This window comes from Asterias amurensis, chromosome 22 (genome assembly GCF_032118995.1).
Source record: "Asterias amurensis chromosome 22, ASM3211899v1".
Taxonomy (NCBI): Eukaryota; Metazoa; Echinodermata; class Asteroidea; order Forcipulatida; family Asteriidae; genus Asterias; species Asterias amurensis.
The window spans coordinates 6,045,806-6,065,163 of record NC_092669.1 but is presented as its reverse complement, the minus strand read 5'-3'; the positions used below and the strand labels follow the sequence as shown (position 1 = coordinate 6,065,163).

Here is a 19,358-nt window from a genome sequence, read left to right as displayed (position 1 = left end):
GGCGCGCATTATATGCCAAGCATACGCGCACGCATGTCGGAATTTTGGTTGCGCAATCAAGGTCTGTGGATTGGTCAGTAGTACTCAATGGGGCGGGACTTAATGGATAGGTCTGTTAGAAGGGTGCAACAATAAAGCGTATTCAGTAGGTGAGTGTAAGATTAGAAGTTGACTGAATATCATTAGGCTATTGTTGCACCCGTGAATCTGCTCCTGTATCCGTCCGCGGATGGCAAGAGGTTATATAAGGCCGTGCTCCACCCGAACACGCATCATTTCACTGCTGCACAGATTTGCCCTCCAACAATCTGAAAGGAGAACTGTAGGCTCCAGATAGACGCTGGAAAGGTAAGTTTGGTTCTATCTTTGAGAAGCACTAAATCATAAACAATATACTAGAGCTCAAGTGTTTGTGGCACAAACACTAGGTTTTTGGGAACGATGCTTGAACTTTCGATTGATAATTTTCCAGCTGGAATACAGTGTATATTGTTACAGGTCGGCCAATGACCATATATTTAGTTTTGTGTTTTTTAGATCTGGTAAAAGTGACCTTTAAGTTAAGGTCACGTGACTTTCAATCACGTCAGTATACAAGGACAACATCTGTTTAATTTAATACATTCTGACGCGAGTACACGGATGAATAAGATCACTCGAGGTTTCAACTGTAAGGATAAAGCCTTAGATACTCTACCTTTAACTTTAAGGAAATGTATTGTAGCAATTGATGATGTCACCAGTGACGTGACCTAAAATATGGGATGTGACACATACCATTGTTACTACTTGCAAGGTTTCAGCATGATCGCCCACGTTAATCACTGTAGGCCTATATGAGATTTTTACAACAAAATGTTCTGACGTTCACGTTCACGTATTTGCTCGCGTAACGTGCAGCTAACAAACATGGGCGTCAATCCGGGGGGGGGGCAGGGGGACATGTCCCCCCACCTTTTGGAGGGTGGGGGACACAATATCAATAATGTCCCCCACCTTTTTGACCACCTTTATCATGTAGCCCAAGTTTTGCACTGTGTAAGAACAAGGGTGGGGGACACTAATATCACATGTCCCCCCTCAAAATTGGCCTTAGATTGCATCACAGTGCATCTAAAATGCAAAATTTCCCCGGGCCCTTGATCGGGCCCGCACCCCACGCCGTAAAGGCTTCCCACACGCATGATTCATCATCAACAGATTTGCACCTCCCCCTTGAAAGAGTGGAAGAAACGTGTACCCCTCCCCCCACCCAACCCCATTTTCGAAGGGTGGGGACACAGTATCAAAATGTTCCCCGTGTCTTTTGACCACCTTTATCATGAGACTCATGTTTTGCAAAGTGGAACTGTGGAGCAATGGAACACAATATTCCCACAGCTAATTTTTCTCTAGTTTCGTTTGCCATTTGGCCGCTATAAAATGGCCTAAAGATTGCACCACAGAGCATCTAAAATTACAACAATTTCCCGGGCCCTTGGGCGGGCCCGGACCCATGCCTTAAAAGTTTGACAGATTTTCCCCCTAAACTTGGTTCATAGATCCGTTGAAGATGCTGTCAACCCAAAAGGTTCTACTGCTGCTCACATTTTACAGATGTTCTCTACCATTCTGTATGCCTCTCTTATTGGCCTAGGATTGCACCACAGAGCATCTAGAATGCAAAATTTTCCCGGGCCCTTAAGCGGGCCCGGACCCATGCTGTAAAGTTTTCATACTCGCGTGCTCACTCTTTGACAGATTTGCCCACTAAAACTTGGTTCATAGATCCGCACTTGAAGATGCTGTCAACCCAATAGGTTCAACTGCTGCTCACATTTTACAGATGTTCTGCTCCATTCTATATGCCTAAAATTTGGTTCATAGATCCGCACTTGAAGATGCTGTCAACCCAAAAGGTTCTACTGCTGCTCACATTTTACAGATGTTCTGCTCAATTCTATATGCCTCCTATTGGCCTAAGATTACACCACAGAGCATCTAGAATGCAAAATTTTCCCGGGCCCTTAAGCGGCCCCGGACTCATGCCGTAAAGGTTTCACACTCGTGTGCTCACTCTTTGGCAGTTTTGGCCCCTAAAACTTCGATCTGCACATGAAGATGGCGTTAACTTATGTTCTTTTGGCCTGTTATTGGCCTAAGATTGCACCACAGAGCATCTAGAATGCAACATTTTTCCAAGCCCTTAGGCCCAGACACCAGGCCGTAAAAGGCTTCGCGTTCCGCTTTATAGCAGGCTCCATCTTTAATACCGACCAACCCCCCCCCCCCAACCCCCACTGAAATGTAATGTCTTGATCCACACTTGACGGTGCAGGTGATGATAGGGATGAAACGCCGTCTGAGCATTAGAATGCAGAAACAATATGGATATTACGATGCTATAATTGAGTTGTTTTTAAGGTACACAATAACCATGAGAGCAAAAATAGGTGCATAGCTTGAATTAGGCAAATGAAATTCCACATCTGAGAGGGGGGAACATCTCCCTTCAGACTCCCTAGATTGCACCAGAAAGCATCTACGGACTAAACAAATTCCCGGGGCCCCGGACCCCACGCCGTAAATGTTATGTGTCCCCCCCCCCCCCCGCCCCCCCCCCCATCTTTCAAGACGGATTGACGCCCCTGGCAGCTAAACCTTCCTACTATTCAAACTTTTAACAACGGTAGTAGGCCTACGTATCATCTTTTCCGAGCGCGCTAAAAACGACACTTTAACCATAACTTCTTTTTGCAGCTGCCGATTTCGTTCAAATTTCCTTCCTATAGGCTTTCATTGATGTTATCTTTTACTAATAAAATCAAGATGAAATTAAGTTTAAGACACTTTCAAATAGACAAATCTATTGTTTTTAAACGTGTCGTGGTATAAAGCCGTGACCTTTGACGACGTCATCAACAATATATCTACAAAGGTAATTGACTCAACTTCAGTTCGTTCATAGAAACCATTCCCGAATTCCATGTAATATTGACTCAAAAGCTGAAGTTGTAAATTCAAACGTTTTTGGCCCCAACTCCCGGTTTGAACCGGAAGACAGGGTCAAATTGGGGTCACTTGTGTGAGGCGTTTTGACAGATTACGAAGAACTATACCGATGGTGGTTAGATTGTCAAAACCCGTTTAAGCTTTGTTAAACTTTGATTTTTAGTAAATCGACTCCTGATGACGTCATCATGGCGTCACAACCCATATACATGTACACCGATGTGTGTAGCACTGTATACTGAGTACGTTCCCAACTCGGTAGTAGTGAGTATACTGTGCTAACACACATCGGTGTATTGGTAAAACCAAAATGATTATTCTTTATAGCCGATGCAAATATAACATTGTGAATCTTGGAGTGCTTGATTACGTGAAAACAAATATATATTACTTATGGTTTATGAGATATTGCCCAAAATATCCAGAAACTTTAACCTAATGAAACTTATATCCAGTATCGGCTACAAATCCGATACGGTGCCGCTCTTTTCCCACTTTTGTCGTTCCCCTTGTTCCAAAAAGAAAAACGACCAAAGATTTCCCCTACAAAAGATTTTCCATACAAAGCATGGGGACTGATGAGAGACTGGGGCATCTCAAATTGGAGACTTTGGGACGCTAGGTGGCAGCAGACTTACCAGGTAAATTTCCATTGCTATAAGTAGTTCTGGGAGCGTGCGCACATGACCGAGAACAATGGATTTTACCTGGACAGTCTGCTGCCACCAAGCGTCCCAAAAGTCTCCCATTGTGCAAACGTTCATATTCGCTCGGCCCCAGCGTTCAGTCTATCCAGGACCGCTGGGATGGGCTAATCGCTTGCGCACAGATTCTTGTTCAGGAAGTACGTCATGCGTACAGTGCACATAAATATGGCGCAGTGTGAGTGTGATGCATGATGGGACTGCGCATTCTTAAACCAATGAGCGTGCATGATACGTTTGCCCATCCCAGCGCCTTTGGTTAAAGCAAGGCGCTGGAAACGAGCGAAACGTTCATACCCCTATGTGAAAAATACGGAAGTGTATTTAGGACATACCAAAAATATTAAAGTCAACTGGAAGTGGTATTTTTTCAAAATAAAGCTTTTGTCACTAATATGTGTTTTGATGAGTAGAATGTGAATAAACAGTAAACTAAGGTTTTAAAAAATTAGTTCTTATGTTATTTACAAATTGAAGAGTAGACCCCGACCCGAGAGGGCGCTGTTCGTGACGTCAATCGAGGCAGACTTTGCCTGCAATGCGTAGAGTAAACACACTTGCAAAGTACATGTACGGACCAAGTCGTGAGTTTGTACGTTTCAAAAAAAAAAGTTTTTTTCCGGTAATGCCGACCAGGTGTATTGCTGCTGAATGCAGAAAAACACTTTTTGAAACGTACCAACTCACGACTTGGACATACATTTACTTTGAACGTGTGTTTACTATACCCATATTGCAGGCAAAGTCTGCCTCGATTTACGTCACAAAAGGGGTAGGCGGAGTCAGAACCCCAAACGACTTTATATATTGTTTAAACATATAAATCGTGACAAACAATTATTAAAAAAAATGTTTTATTGTTCGTAAGCATATACTCAAATGTTTGAAAGAAAAACATTATATTTCCAGGTGACTTTAACCGAGAGGATTAACACAGTGAAATAAGGATGTTTGTTCGTGTTGAGAACTAATATATCCGCCCGGGCGGATTAGCGGGGCGCGATTGTTTTCTCGGTATGTCCTAAATACACTTCCGTAGAAAAAGGTGTCCAGCACCAAGCACGTTAACTTCAAATTGATCCACTAACTTTGGCTGCTGTATTGGACATGTTTCAGACCAGAGATGTTGGGTCTACGTATCGTTTTTGTTTTCTTCGTGCAGAACGTTGAGGCAAATATATGTTTGGTTTAGACAGAATTCCAACTATACTCGTCAAAAACGTGTGGCAACGATGTTTGATACTCGGTGCTCGTCAGACAATATTAACTTCCTTTAATTCAGACACCCTTATTCCAATTCAATTTTTAGCATCAGCTGTGAAGTTTTTTGATTAGCCGAAATCAGATTTTGGTCACGACGTACCTCCCAAATGGCTCAGAGGTATAATTTTGACGACAGGGCTGCCGACTATGTCAGGGAGCTGGAGAAGAAGACTGGTCAAACCGTCAGGTGGTACGATATGTACCTAAAACAGAAACATCTTGTTGAAACGCCTAAGTACCATAAGTGAGTATAATACGAAAGGGTATACACCAATCCGACAATTGATATTCCCCAGAGAATTGACCTAAAATAAAACCCGTGCGTTAGGGGCCGTTCAAAGTTTTCAACAAGTTTTGAAACGGTCATACAAAGAGTATTACGTGGGGGAGGGGTTTGAGCCCATACGACATTGAAGGTTCGTAAAATCTCGATATTTAAAGGAACGTTACAGAATTGGTAAGAAACAAAAATCGTGAAGATCACAAAATGTACACAACACTTACACGGTCTAATGATGATGATAGTAGAAAACATCCCTCGATATATTTCTGTCTGAAATTTCATATTTGATGAGAAATAAATAATCTAATTTCGCGTTTTGAGTTTATCGCTCAGTTATCGGTTTATTTATTTTTGTTTTGTCGATCATCGATGCAATGCAAAATTTGTAATCGGTTTTTCACTATCTCTCGTGACCCAGGGCCGATCGATCTCAAACTCCTACAGGTTTGTCAGTTTATGTATATTGTGGATTATATAGAGTGCTTACACTACCAGCAACCTTTTTTGTATTTCAAAAGGCTGACACTTTCTTTTGAAGATGTTTGAATATCTACAATTTAGCAATGGTGGGAACGTGGTGCACCCACTACGGCAGTATTATTTTGTCTGGCCCCTCAAGCGTCCGTACGTTTCGTCAGATTGGTCTACAGGAGGCGGGGCCCAATCATACAGACTGGTATGGGCCCGTCTGCAGCCTCGAAGTGTGACGTCAGATGTTCAGGCTAAGTTTCATAGAGCTGCTTTTAATAGCAAATCACAACAAAATTATGCTTACCATAATGAGGCTGGCAGCTACAACACAGTGTTACATGTATCATTTGTGAATGGTCCTGCTCATTGTGCTTAGCCTCAAGTTAACCATTAATAGTTTGTTCTGCCTTAGCATCCATGTAAAACAGTCCAAACCGTTTATGTTCTATCCTCAGACAGGCTTGATTGACATGGCCTTTGACCCTTAAGGCAGTGTGACTCAAGGACTTGGAAACTCTAGTTAATACAAAACACTTTTGTATGGGCTTGCGTACATCAAGATCTGACCGCTTTGCTTTGTGCATAGAATCAGATAACTAAAACAATTAATTTTTGTTTTAGATTTGTTTTCGCCGAATCATCACTACATCGTCTTACAAGGTTATTAGCTTGGGAAAAAGTATGAAATTTTGAGGTATACACGTTTTCTCAACGTTCTGTAAGCTGCTGTACCCAAAGGCATTGGTGTAACTCTGACATGGGTCGGGCATCACAGGGTTTTTAACATTTCACCAACTCAAAATAAGTGCACCAATGACCTATGTGTAGACATAGTATTCATCGAAATAGCCTATTGTTTATTTTCTTCGAAGAATGGTAAACAAATTTTGCTTTATAATTATATAGTTCACAAAATAATTGAGAGAAAATCAGTGCCAGGTAAATTTGGAATCGATGGCGGTTCAAGTGGTACATTAGTTTTTCAGCCGCAGCCCAAAGCAATATTGTACGGTATACCTACAATCGTCTACTGTTCGATAGTGTTGGCAGATCATAATTCGGAATGAATAATACACGGAAACATAATGACATCCATTAACTGTGGTAGAATAATTATTTGATGTCTTGTTTAACAGGCACATAAGGGGTCGTGGTACGACATTTATATTATTAGTAGTTGTAGCATGCATTGTGGAGGTTATTTCCACACCCTCAACAGTTATACAAGACTGCATACACTGCTATACCCCATTGAGCAACGCATCATTTTCAAACTCATTATCACCAACAGCTAGCCCTCCCAAGTACTTGCAGAAACCTCTGTCACTGTACAAGCTGTTCGTCAATATAAGGTCAAGTGATGCATACTTATTTGTTCCACCTTCCATAGACGTTTCTCAGTTGCAGCTCCTCCACCAATGGAACAGCTTGCCTCTCATTTTATAGATCACAACCCGATATATGTTCTTATTCATCTCAAACCCAACCTCTTCAGTCAAGCCTACCATTACCGTTTCCCTTTCTCTTATATCACAGTGAGTAGTTTTCTAGATACCAGCGCTCACAGGTTTTCAACTAATCATAATTACATTATAGGTATCGTATCAATGTGAGAGTTGAGAACGTTAGATACAACGCGGTTACCAGTGACGTGAAAAAACCTGGCATCATCTATAAAGAATGGTTCCACAATGGACTGACGACAGACTTAAAACACATCTTCAAAAAACAAGTAAGTAAGTTAAGGAGAAAATGCTTTGTTTTGTTCCTTTGACGTTCGAAAGCAAAATAATTGAGAATGTAGTGAATTCCATTTAACATCTGCCTGCCAAGCATGTGTTAGCTTTTAGTGATTGTACTTAGCATGGAGGTAAAATGTCTACCTCCATGCACTCATGAGTGTGTGGTGTGTGACCATTCTGGGAATGTCAGCTGCAAATGGTGAACAATGAACTCCAAAACCCCCAGTGTAGTATAAAGGCTTATGGTGTTACAAGTTCTTTTGTGTACGCCTATAGACGATTAGTCTTGGTTCAAGACTCTCCTGGATTTGTCACAAGAGGGCGCGCTATCATCCCAACGTGCTAATGGGCGTAGTTAACTATGCATTTTCCTATGCACATATGCGTACTTTGACGTAATAATAGTTGTGGAAAATTACACATGAATTAATACACTCACGCATATTAAACATGTACACATACACGCATACACGTACACATGTTACATGTACAATGTACATGTATATTTAGTACCATGTACCATGTAAAACTGCGTATTTTGTACAACTCTACCTTTTGTCCATAAAATGCGTCGCGCTTGCTTTCATTGCCAAGTCTTGATTGCCCGATAAAATATGTTTGGATATGGTTGGAAAGGGGGAGGGAGGGCAATTATGAAAATAGACTGACGGTCATAATGAACGGCTGTGGTCCCTAATGTTTTTTGATGAAATTTAATAGTACGCTGCATTACAAACATCACTTATGCATCTGGAGCACACAAACTTATGCTACAAAAATAATGTGTTTTTTTCCAGAGGTTGTTATCTTATGCATGTTGGGATACATCAAGTGAAAATACTGTTCGACAATAATTACCAAATCAAGTGAAAATACTGGTGTTCGACAATAATTACCAAATGTGCCCAGTTTAAAAATAGACCATGAATGGTAAATCTCCATGGTTAGACCATGGAGGAAGAAATATAGGAGGTAGACTGGTTCATCACAACCTATATACACCATTGTGTGAAGCGATAGTAGAAAAAAGGCAGGTTGTGTGGTCCCCATTTATTTACCACAACTATTTTCATTCCACATACCACCACCACCAGTGGCCCAAGGTCCCTTGCGGTCATCACTAAAGCTCGTGCGTGCGCGAGAGTGTTTTTCGGGCAAAAACCATAGATATAGAATTAAAATAACTAGATCGGCCGCGCGTACATACGCGCCATTGCCTGTGTAGAAAAAGATTTTGTTCGCCATGGACGCGGTAAAAATTTCACGTTCGAAAGGCGACGCGCGAAAATGAACACGGGAGATAGGCCTTTGACGCGCTAAATGTCACGTGCTGACGGCAACGCACAGAAAATGTACACGGAAGATAGGCAATGGCGGCCCCCATGCCAGAACCCGCGTATGTACACGCGGCCGATCTAGTTCGTTCTATTCTATATCTATGGCAAAAACACGCCCATTTTATGTTAATTGCCCACGTTCGTCCTAGGAAAAGAAAATACGCTAGCGGTTCGTGGTTGATAGCGCGTTGGGGTGATAGCGCGCCCTCTTGTGACGAATCCAGGAGAGTCTTAAACCAAGACGAATAGACGATGTGACCTCTGACGTCAATCGAAAACCAAAACTTTCTTCCTACGTTCCTACTTCAGAAAATGTATTTCTTTTCTAAATCTACCTTATAGTAAATAAATAATCAAGCAAACAATAAATAAATAGCACGAAGACTATCGTCGATGAAGTGAGAATCTCTACAGACACGATGTTATGATCTGAGATTCCAGGAAGAATACTAACCTTCTGTACAAGTGTAGGAACATTTGTAAAAGAAACAATTCAAGATGTTGTCTTCTCTCTTCGGGTTTGAAATGACTTGATGCAAGTTGTGGTCGTGTGCGATGTTTATCATCTGCTTACTGATTGAAAGATATCCCCCCCCCCCCCCCCGGCGGAAAATCGTTTTTCACCCAATCCACCATCAGGTAGATTAAAATCCCCTACAGTGATGATTAGTGGTAGAAGGGATTTTACTAATGGTGTTTTCAAGTTCTTGAAGATAAGTTGTATCTAGATTGGTTTTACCAAAGTATTCCCTGTAAAAGGCTGGTTTACCTTTAACATGCATGCTAGCCCAAATTGATTCACAGTTGGTTTGAATGTCTGGTTCTTCTTGTGCGATGGGATTTGATTTTATTGCAAGAAAAACACCACCGCCGGTGGTGTCCGTTGAACGATCCCGACGAAAAATCTGGAAGATGGACCGTAGAAATTCACTGGAGTATACTGAACTGTTTAACCAGGTCTCAGTCCCTACAATATCAGGGTCTTCTGTCTCGAGTATTGCCTTAAATTGGGCGATTTTGTTGCCGATACTCTGTAAATTAATGTTCAGAATTTTCAGTGGCTTCTGCGTGGATTTTTTGGGTTGCACCGTTGTCCCTTTAGGTTTGACGAGCCACTTGGGCTACAAATGTTGCTGCTTCTATCTGTTATAAATCCTTGCGAAGCATTAGGAATGTCACTATTAGTATTATCAATAACACTATCGAGGGCCTCAAATGAATTAAATGTTTCAAAATTGGCAAACAAAGACGAGTTGGTAAAGTTTGGAATACTTTAATGTTCTTATGTTTCCTACGGAAGTTCACAATCAACTCTTTTGTTTTGTCTACATTTAATATAAGATTGTTTTCCTCGCACCATTTAACAACAGAAGTAATCTGAGCACGATAAGCACTTTCATCGTCATTTTGAATTAAACCAATTAGACTAGTATCATCTGCAAACTTAACAACAAGCGAATTGGGGTTGGTCGCTTTACAATCATGAGTATACAATGAATATAAAAGTGGTGACAGGACACAACCTTGCGGAGTACCAGTATTTAACAAAAGAGAATGTGAAGTGCAACTACCAATTCTTACAACCTGACGACGTTCCAATAAAAAGTCTAGAATCCAATTAGAAATTGAAACAGGGAGCTCGAGGTCATTGATAAGTTTAAAATGCAATTTACATGGTACAATTGTGTTAAAAGCAGAACTATAATCAATAAAAAGAATTCTAGCTTACGACATAGATAGCTCAAGATGGCGCAAAACTTCATGGAGACTGAGACAAATTGCATCCTCAACACTACGATTAGTTCTGTAAGCAAATTGATGACTATCCATGTTAGGAGGTAAAATTGATTTAAGAAATTGAAGAACGAAACCTTCAAAAATTTTCATTGGGATTGAAGTCAGTGCCACTGGCCTATAATCATTTAAGTTCGAAATGGACTTCTTCTTAGGAACAGGTATTATAACAGATTGTTTAAAACAAAGAGGAACTTTACGTTGCAGCAAAGATAAGTTAAAAATTTCAGTGAAAACACCAGCCAGCTCAGTAGAACAGAATTTCAATAGTCGGGGGAAAATTCCATCAGGGCCTGCCGCTTTATGTTCATTGAGGCGAGAAAACTTGCGTTGGACATCTGATGCGCTGATTGTGAATGGTGCCTCGTTATCGTTCTCCGGAACAGTTGCTGGTGCGGTGGCATTTGCGTTGTCAAAGCGACTATAAAAGTTGTTCAGTTGAGAAGGAAGTGTTGCGTCATCTGTACTCGTTGTTTTGACAGGGCCCTTATACTGGGTAATTAGATTGATGTTACCCCATAGTTCTCTAGGATTGTTAGTGTCAAATCTATCCTCAAGTTTGATTTTGAAAGATCGTTTAGCATCTCTAATACCTTTTTTTAGAGATGATTTGGCTAAGCGGAATTCTTCAGGGTTGACGTCTTTTAACCGGTAGGCCTCATCCTTGGCAAGAAGCTTTCTTCTAATTTTCTTATTGAACCAAGGTTTATTGTTAGGATATTGTGTCAGAACTTTGGTTTGAACACACGAATCCACACAGAAGTTGATATAATCAATAGTTGTTTCAGCATACTCGTCAAGGCCCGTGCCTTGACTAAAGACGTCCCATGTGGTACATTCAAAACTATCGCGTAACTGATCAACTGACGCAGTAGACCATATCCTCACTGTCTTCTTTGTAGGTTTGCTTTGTTTAAGTTCTTGCTTGTTGGCTGGAATGAGAAACACCACTGAGTGATCAGAGTTACCGAGGCTAGCACGAGGTATTGACTTGTAGGCACCTTTCACTGGGCAGTAACCATGGTCCAGGGTGGCAGAACCTCGGGTGGGGCATGTCACGAACTGCTGGTAATTAGGCGCAACGGATTTCAAATTTGCCCTGTTAAAATCACCTGCAACAATTGTTAGGGTTTCTGGGTCTGCGTTCTCGTAGCTCGAAATAACATCAGAGAGAGTGTTCAAAGCAACATCGGTGTCCGCTTTAGGGTGAATGTACACTGATGTTAGCGTAACTGATGAAAACTCCCTTGGTAGATAAAAGGGTCTACACTTGATTGTCAAATATTCCACATCAGTGTAGCAACCTCTAGATATAATCCTAATGTCTGTGCACCATTTATTGTTGATTAAAAAGCATACTCCTCCACCTTTCCCCTTCTTTGTAATAACAGGGTCACGATCTTGTCTATAAATGGTAAATCCAGAGGGTTGCAAAATAGAGTCAGGATGTGAAGGTTTAAGCCATGTTTCTGAGAAACAAAATACACAACAATTTTTATAGTCATTCTGGTTGTTAATACGGTAGATCAATTCATCCATTTTGTTGTAAAGTCTCTGGACATTGGATACAATGATGCTAGGTACTGGAGTTTTACCCTTGCGATTGCGTAGCTTGACCAGCAGTCCGCCTCTCCTACCTCACTTCCGTCTATGGTGCTTTGTGTACCGTGGCTGGCCAACATGTTGAACAGAGTTGTTGTCCTCAATCGGCTGGCAAAATGTCTCTATTTCTGTCAAATCAACACTGGTTGTAGCTTCACCAACGTTGGACCGAAGGAATAACAGCTCATCTCTGCTATATTTGAGTGAAACAGCAGATATTGCACCCAATAAAACACATAAAAACAACAAAATCATCAGAGCTCGAGAGAACGTGTCGCCATTGAACGGCGCCATACTTGACTATCGTAGTCCAGTTTGTAAACAGAATTCAATTAACTAACCAGTGTGTTTTTATTTGTTGATATTAACAGACTGAATTTGAAGATACCTACACGTGGTCGGTGACAGACACCATTGAAATTGGGGAGAAAATCTCATTCAGCCTGGGTGTGCCAGGGGTGTTTGGCGTAAGTGCAGAAGCCAGTGCTACGTTCACGGCTTCAAACACTCAGAGTCAGACCACAACCAAAACAGAAACCTTTAGCTCCGAGGTTGGGATCACGGTGCAACCAAACACAAGTGTGAAGGTATGGACCCTAACAACGTTGTTCGGAGTGCATCGGTTACGATTGTCAACTCTTTTGGAATTTGAAACTTTCTCTCTGACTTAAAAACAACAAGATACAATAAAGCTCACGGTTTGCGTGTTCAAACGTAGGTGGGCAAACTTCTTCTTCTACCTCTTCCTCCTTCTCCTTTTCCTCCTCCTCAACCTCCTCAACTATCCCTGTCGAGCAAAGTGTCGAGCAAACCAGTCATGTTGGAACAATCCAGCCTTTTTATTTTGTCTGGTTAATTTCAATTATGGCTGGTGTTATGCGCGCCGAGATGTTTTTCAAAAGTGTTACGCCCTCAATATTGGTTTTAAAAAGACTTGAGGCCCATTTTTTGAGGGATTGTCTTGGGTCAAAGACGGGAATTATTTAGCTTTACGCGTGGCCCCGAAATGACAGGGGTCCTCATTTGCTTCCAAGCGTTGGGGCCAAGTTTGTAATGAAGTCAAAAGGGTGTGCATTGAGGAGCAGATAACTTAAAACATTTCCTATCTCTACTTGACTTTAAGGCTATATTTACTATCAACGAGCGGGAGATGGATGTGCCGTGGGAAGCAGACGTCATCATCGGCGGGTATATTGCTATTTGGTTTGAAGAGAAGTACAAAGATCATTGGTTATGGTTCCATCCTATCACCTTGCTGAATAACAAGGATTTCAAGATTCGGAACGGCAGTGAGCTATGGTAAATAATGCAATATTTTTTTCCCATGTCACCGGACCTACCGGTAATCAATTTCGTTTTGAATCTTTTGGTACACTTCTGTATACCTCACAACATACGTTACCGAAGCATGGTAACACAGTCAGTGATTGCACCATTAAACAATGTGTGCAAGGAAACTATCCTCAATGGCTGTGAACTGAATTGAATTAAGTTAAATTGATATTTTCGGAAAAAGGGTGCACAAAACAGAATCTCAGTGAAAATAGCATCTCAGATAAAAAGATTTCTAGATATGTTTAATACCGTCATCAACTTTACAGTAGTGAGTTTCATGTTAAAACGTGAGCTTTTATTCATGTTAAAAATTCAGAAGTGTTTAATATCTACATGCGGGGAAGATAGGCGATTGTGACCAATCACAATCCTTCACACCCGGGTAACGATACAACCTGGGAAGCGGCAGACAGGGGATCACCTTAAGGGGATGCGACTTTTTATATCAGATATCAAATAACAAACCATATATACATATATTGGATTGAACAAAGAACAATTTTTCTTTTTTCAATCCAAAATCATTTAAAAATGTACCCAGTCAGTTTCCCTTGTGGTTTATTATTTGATATATATAGGTCGTATCGTTACCCGGGTGTGATCCCTGGCTACACGGCAGTTTGCGGTTTAATGGCTTCTGACAGGCACCCCCCGAACAAAGATATTGACAAAATTGGGAGACCACCAACATAGGGCTAGATAGCTCAGTTGGTAGAGCGCCGGCACGTTAAACCGGAGGTCGTTGGTTCAAATCCCGCTCTAGTCAATTTTTCTTTGTTCAATCCTAAAATCATTTAAAAATGTACCCAGTCAGTTTCCCTTGTGGTTTATTATTTGATATATATATATATTTATATATATATATCAAATAATAAACCACAAGGGAAACTGACTGGGTACATTTTTAAATGATATATATATATGATTAACAAAAAAAAACTCATTCAATTAGTAAATGCCTTATTTTATTTTTAGCAATGTGAAGAAGTTTTTAAGTTATCGCATAGCAAAACAAAACACCAAAAAAAAAAGGCGACAGGTGGCAGCAGACATACCGGGTAAACTTCTACTGTTTAAGCTATTCTGAGCATGCGCGTGATCTCACAGCATTTTACAGTAAAGGGAACAATTATTTAACTCGTGAACTTTAACCCTCTGCTTGAAAGCCCGTCGAGGTTTTCACCCTCCATATAAAAACACCCCCACACCGGTGTAATTTCCCAAAAGTCCGAGCATTAAACAGGGGCCGTTTTCAGGACCTATGTTATCCACTATACCTCAAGTTGGAAAGTATTAACAACGCCCAGGTCACAATTTACATGTATTGGGCAAAATTTTTACACTTGACCCCTTTTATTGGGCTCTCAAATCTGTCTGGTAACGATGCAAATGAGACAAACGGTTGATAATTTGTGTTCAATCAGCCACATGATTACCCTGCTGAGGATCATTGATTAATTTTTGCAGGTTTCACAACAAAGGTAAATTCAATGGCGTCCATGGCATCGACTCCAATGTAAGAATCGAAGAGTACCCGTTACAGCAAGGGATGCTCAGCAACCAAAGTGCGGATGAGCCGGCTGAGTTGCAAATGCTCAAATGTGATCACATCGTTGGGAAGGCAACTGCATCATCAGGTGACAAGATGATGGAGCATCATGGGTAGACCACGGCATCTGATTATGAAGTAGCACTGAAGTCACGACAGGAGCTTAGAAACATTTTCGTCAAACATGAATAGTAGATATGAATGATTTATATACTCAGAACCGCGTGTTTAATTTAGATTTAGGTTAATACTGCATTAAATGGACTTCACGCATACAAATTAAAAAATATAAACGTTAAAATGAAAACATAAATTTATTTGCATTAAAACTAAAATATTATAAAGGGCTAACTGTTTGTTTCATATTGGAAGACACCATCATTGTTAATAGCAAACACCTTGATTGGAAAGGTCTCCCACCAAAACATGTAAAACAAGGTTTACGAAAGGAACCAGTTATGGCACCAAGCAGATGTACATGTTGGTCATAGCGCTCTTTGTCTAGTTCCCCGATCACCATCAGTGCTATACACTGCAAAAACGTTGGTCAAATCATTTGTTGGGAAAAGTAACTTCAACAAATTATTAGTCGATAATTGCCCAACAAAACCAATAATTGGTGTTGTTGAGCTTTTAAAAAGCGGAACAAAAGTTGGGCAAGTGTTGGGCAAATAGTTCGTTATCTGAATTTATCATAACTGTTGGTTACACTTTTGCTTATCTATTGGACAACTTTTTTTGGTAATTTTAATTAATCTCGATTGTTAGTTAAAATGATGCACATAAGTTGGTAAAAATCGTCCGATCATGCGCACTACGATCAAAGAATTGCCCAAAAGTTGGGAATGGTATAAAAACATAACGATATTTTCCAACATGGTGAGTGGAGGAGTGGCTGTGACGAGCGGGGTTGTCCAGTAGATATAGATCCAATATGAAGGTTAGTTTGTAACTAAATATGAAGTTGTGTTTTCTATTCAGGGCTAGTCGTACTATAATACAAAAATCCCGTGTTAATAACCACAACAATACGGAGCAACGAAACACACCAAAAACCAGTATTTCTGCTTGAATTCCTGACCGTTTTATTACAGACGTCAAATCTTTTTAAATCCACAGATCTAGACCTAGGAAAACATCTCTAGGCGAGCGGGTTTCCCAATCTTCCAGCAGGGGGCCAACCAGCAACTAGCTCCACCGCGGAGCCGTGCTGGCGCCCTCTACTGGCTGCTTGGCATGAATGTTACACTGCTCCCTCCGAGGACTCTGCTTGACCCAAAGCAGGCAGTGAACACCCGGAACCGGCTCATTTACAACAATAGGAAAGATAACTGGCAATCAACAAGAAAATAAAGTGTATTAGTTAAAGCTGTAAAGTAACGAACTAAAACAATCAAAACAACTTCGGCAGGAAGAACTTTATGATAAAATTTGTAAATTAAAGCGGCATGAAGCCTTTAAGATAAAGTTTAGTAGTGATGTAGGGTTAAGTAACGAACTAAAACAATCAAAACAACTTCGGCATGAAGCTTTTTAAGATGGAGTTTATTACTTAAGAGTTGTAAAGTAAAACAATCTTACACGCCGCAGCAATTTCGGCAGGCAGAACTTTAAGATAATTTTTTTAAATTTAAGTAGGGATTATGGTACTAGTCTCACTCAGGACCAACTACGTGGTTCAGCGATACGCCCACTTCTCTCTCCACTTTGTTGCCCCAGCTTTCAGCGCAAAAGAGGGAAAACTCAACTTTTTGCCTCATTTCTCCTCTCAATGGGGAAAACTCAAGTTTTGCCCCATTTACCTCACTTCTCCTCAGTATTTTACCTCAATTTCTCCTCGCAAAGGGGAAAACTTAGCTCCTCCTATACTACTCTGGTATTTTAGTGCGATGGGGCAAAACCTGCCACGTAAAAGATTATTTCGGATTGTTTTGGGGAGACCTCTAAACGATTATGTTTAGTGATGTTAACCTCAAGCCATCACAGTGTGCTAGAAATCTTGATATAGTATTAGTTGACCGTTATTTAACAATGACACAACATATCAGTACTATTTGACGGGCTTCCTCTTATTGATTCTACGAGATACGAAGGATCAGCCAATTATGAACCAGAACATAACGGAAAATGGATACACGTCTTAGTAATGAGTCGGATTGAAAACTAGCTTTGATTTGAATTGGCTGCCTGTCAGATTTAGAATCAGATTTAAAATGTTGCTGTTTGTGTGAAAGGCCATAAAATTATGAGCAAGCGCCTTCATTGTGTAATCTTTGAACTAAAAGGTTTTCTCTCCCCCCACGCCATCAGGATCGCCAGTTAGATACAGGTAGGCCCTATATATTCAAAACTTTACTCAAGACACTATTTCGGCAGGCTTTACGTTAGTTTTAATTATGTAAAAGGTTCTTCAAAAACCAAAACAACGGAAATTGTAGAGCACCTTGAGCTCTCTGTGGTTTTACATTATAACTGTAATGGTATGTTACCCGACTCTCTTCAATGGATTCAAAACTCTGCTGCAAGACTTGTTACTTACACTCGTCTACATGAACCCATTTCTAGAGCAGCATTTAGTGCAGGCCTAATTACCCTCCAAATTGATTAGAAAATACGTAATTGCTTTTTTTTTCTTAAATATTTCAAATTATGCACGGTTTGCGTGCCGGTGAAAAATAAATGAGTAGCCCGTGTTATACTTACACTTGTGTGCTTATGTGCTGAGTTTATGAATTTTGCTTTTTGTCATTTATCATAGATATGGGTCTATATTGTGCGACAAACCTGTCAAATAATATATCCCACCGTGTTTAAGGGCTATTTCCAATGTTCATATTTAGCGCGTTAAAACCAGCACATGACTTTTTGGGGCGTCCATGAAGAACCAGGAATTTTTGTGTACGGCTTATGGCGCGTATGTACGCGCGGCCGATCTAGGTGTTATATTCTATATATGAAACTAACAGGGATATAAATAAGCGTGCGATACAGTGCAACGCGCAAGGTTTACACAATGTATGCTGATTTAGTGGCCACTTATTCGCTATTCTCCAAAGCCGGCGTTTATACCATCGTTAACACTCTCACACGTGACCGGGTTTTGACCAATCAATTGAAACCGTCCAAGGTATTTATTAATTACCAATAAAAATGGCACAAATATTAAATTCGTCGTTCAAGCGAGGTGTTTTCCCGTTTCAAAGGAAGCAGGCACATGTTAGTCCTATCCCGAAGACTATACCCCACTTAGCAGAAACTCACCTTTTAGCCAAACTTGGTGAAGGTTTCATTTGTAAATGGACAATGAACTCAATTGGTTCTAAATGGGACAGTGGTCATCGTAAAACATCTGTACATAACCCTTTGTATGATGGTGTATTATATGTTGAGTAGGGTCCACTCACTCAGGATGTGATCAAATTCTAGACGACCACGGGTAGCTCCAATGTGCGTTGTATTTGTGAAAAAAGATACGCTGTACTACGTCATGCGAGATTAAAATTTCGTCCAGGAGGCCACTCTCTGGCGTTATTCACGAGCCTCGAAGTGTGACGTCAGATGTTCAGATGTTCTGGGGCGTGTTTTTGCTACCATGACCGGTGTGGCGGCCTCAGCGCTCCGGCGGTCTCAGAGCTCCAGGCGACGTCACCGGAGATTTCGGCACGCAGTAATCACGGTCTCAGATCTCTGGCGTGCCAAGCTCTCCGGGATGACGTAGCATGCTGTCGTTGCGGGCGTGAGTCCCCGTGTCCCCCCCCCTACCGCCACGAATAAATCTTCGAGACCTGTTTTGTTATCGTACGAGTGCTTTTCCGAGGGGCAACCCAAAACCCTTTTCTGGCTTTCAGAAGAACCTTCTTTGTAATTCCCACTCCTCAAATACTTATTTAAACGTGATTACTTTTTTCACAATACTGTCGCATACGCTCCACTCGTTCAACACACGATATGGGCGCCGCCATGACAGCTACGAGAGTAGACTTGTGGACAAGTTATTTATGGTCCCACGCGGTGAGATAGTCGAGTTGCAGCGAACTGCTGCTGGTTGTGCGACTACTACGAGCTGCCTGGAGTCGGGCAGCGCAGTAGTTGCCCAACCAGCAGTTCGCGCGCGGAGAGCACCGCTGCAACTCGACTATCTCACCGCGTGGGACAATAAACGACTTGTCCCTAAGTCTACTACGAGAGTGTACTCTAGTCTGGTCCCTTGACTAAAGATTCCTTTACGTCTCTTGTTAAAAATCTTAGGTCAGGTATCACCCACGGTTAAAAATAGAGCATGATGCA

The 19,358-nt window shown here is 41.1% G+C and overlaps 1 protein-coding gene across 1 annotated transcript; it reads left to right on the top strand.

The window, feature by feature from the left end:
* Positions 1-251: 251 nt before the first annotated feature.
* On the top strand, positions 252-17,755 carry LOC139953716 (cytotoxin-like). Its single transcript, XM_071953238.1, has 6 exons — positions 252-348; positions 5,005-5,202; positions 7,309-7,444; positions 12,559-12,774; positions 13,311-13,486; positions 14,990-17,755. The coding sequence occupies exons 2-6, from the start codon at positions 5,066-5,068 to the stop codon at positions 15,186-15,188; spliced, it is 864 nt and encodes a 287-aa protein (XP_071809339.1). The 5' UTR covers positions 252-348; positions 5,005-5,065; the 3' UTR covers positions 15,189-17,755.
* Positions 17,756-19,358: the final 1,603 nt, after the last annotated feature.

Coding starts and splice junctions, on each gene's coding strand:
- LOC139953716 (XM_071953238.1), top strand. CDS start 5,066: ATGGCTCAGAGGTATAATTTTGACGACAGGGCTGCCGACTATGTCAGG. Junction 7,445..12,558: donor AACACATCTTCAAAAAACAA/GTAAGTAAGTTA, acceptor TGATATTAACAG/ACTGAATTTGAAGATACCTA. Junction 13,487..14,989: donor CGGAACGGCAGTGAGCTATG/GTAAATAATGCA, acceptor TAATTTTTGCAG/GTTTCACAACAAAGGTAAAT.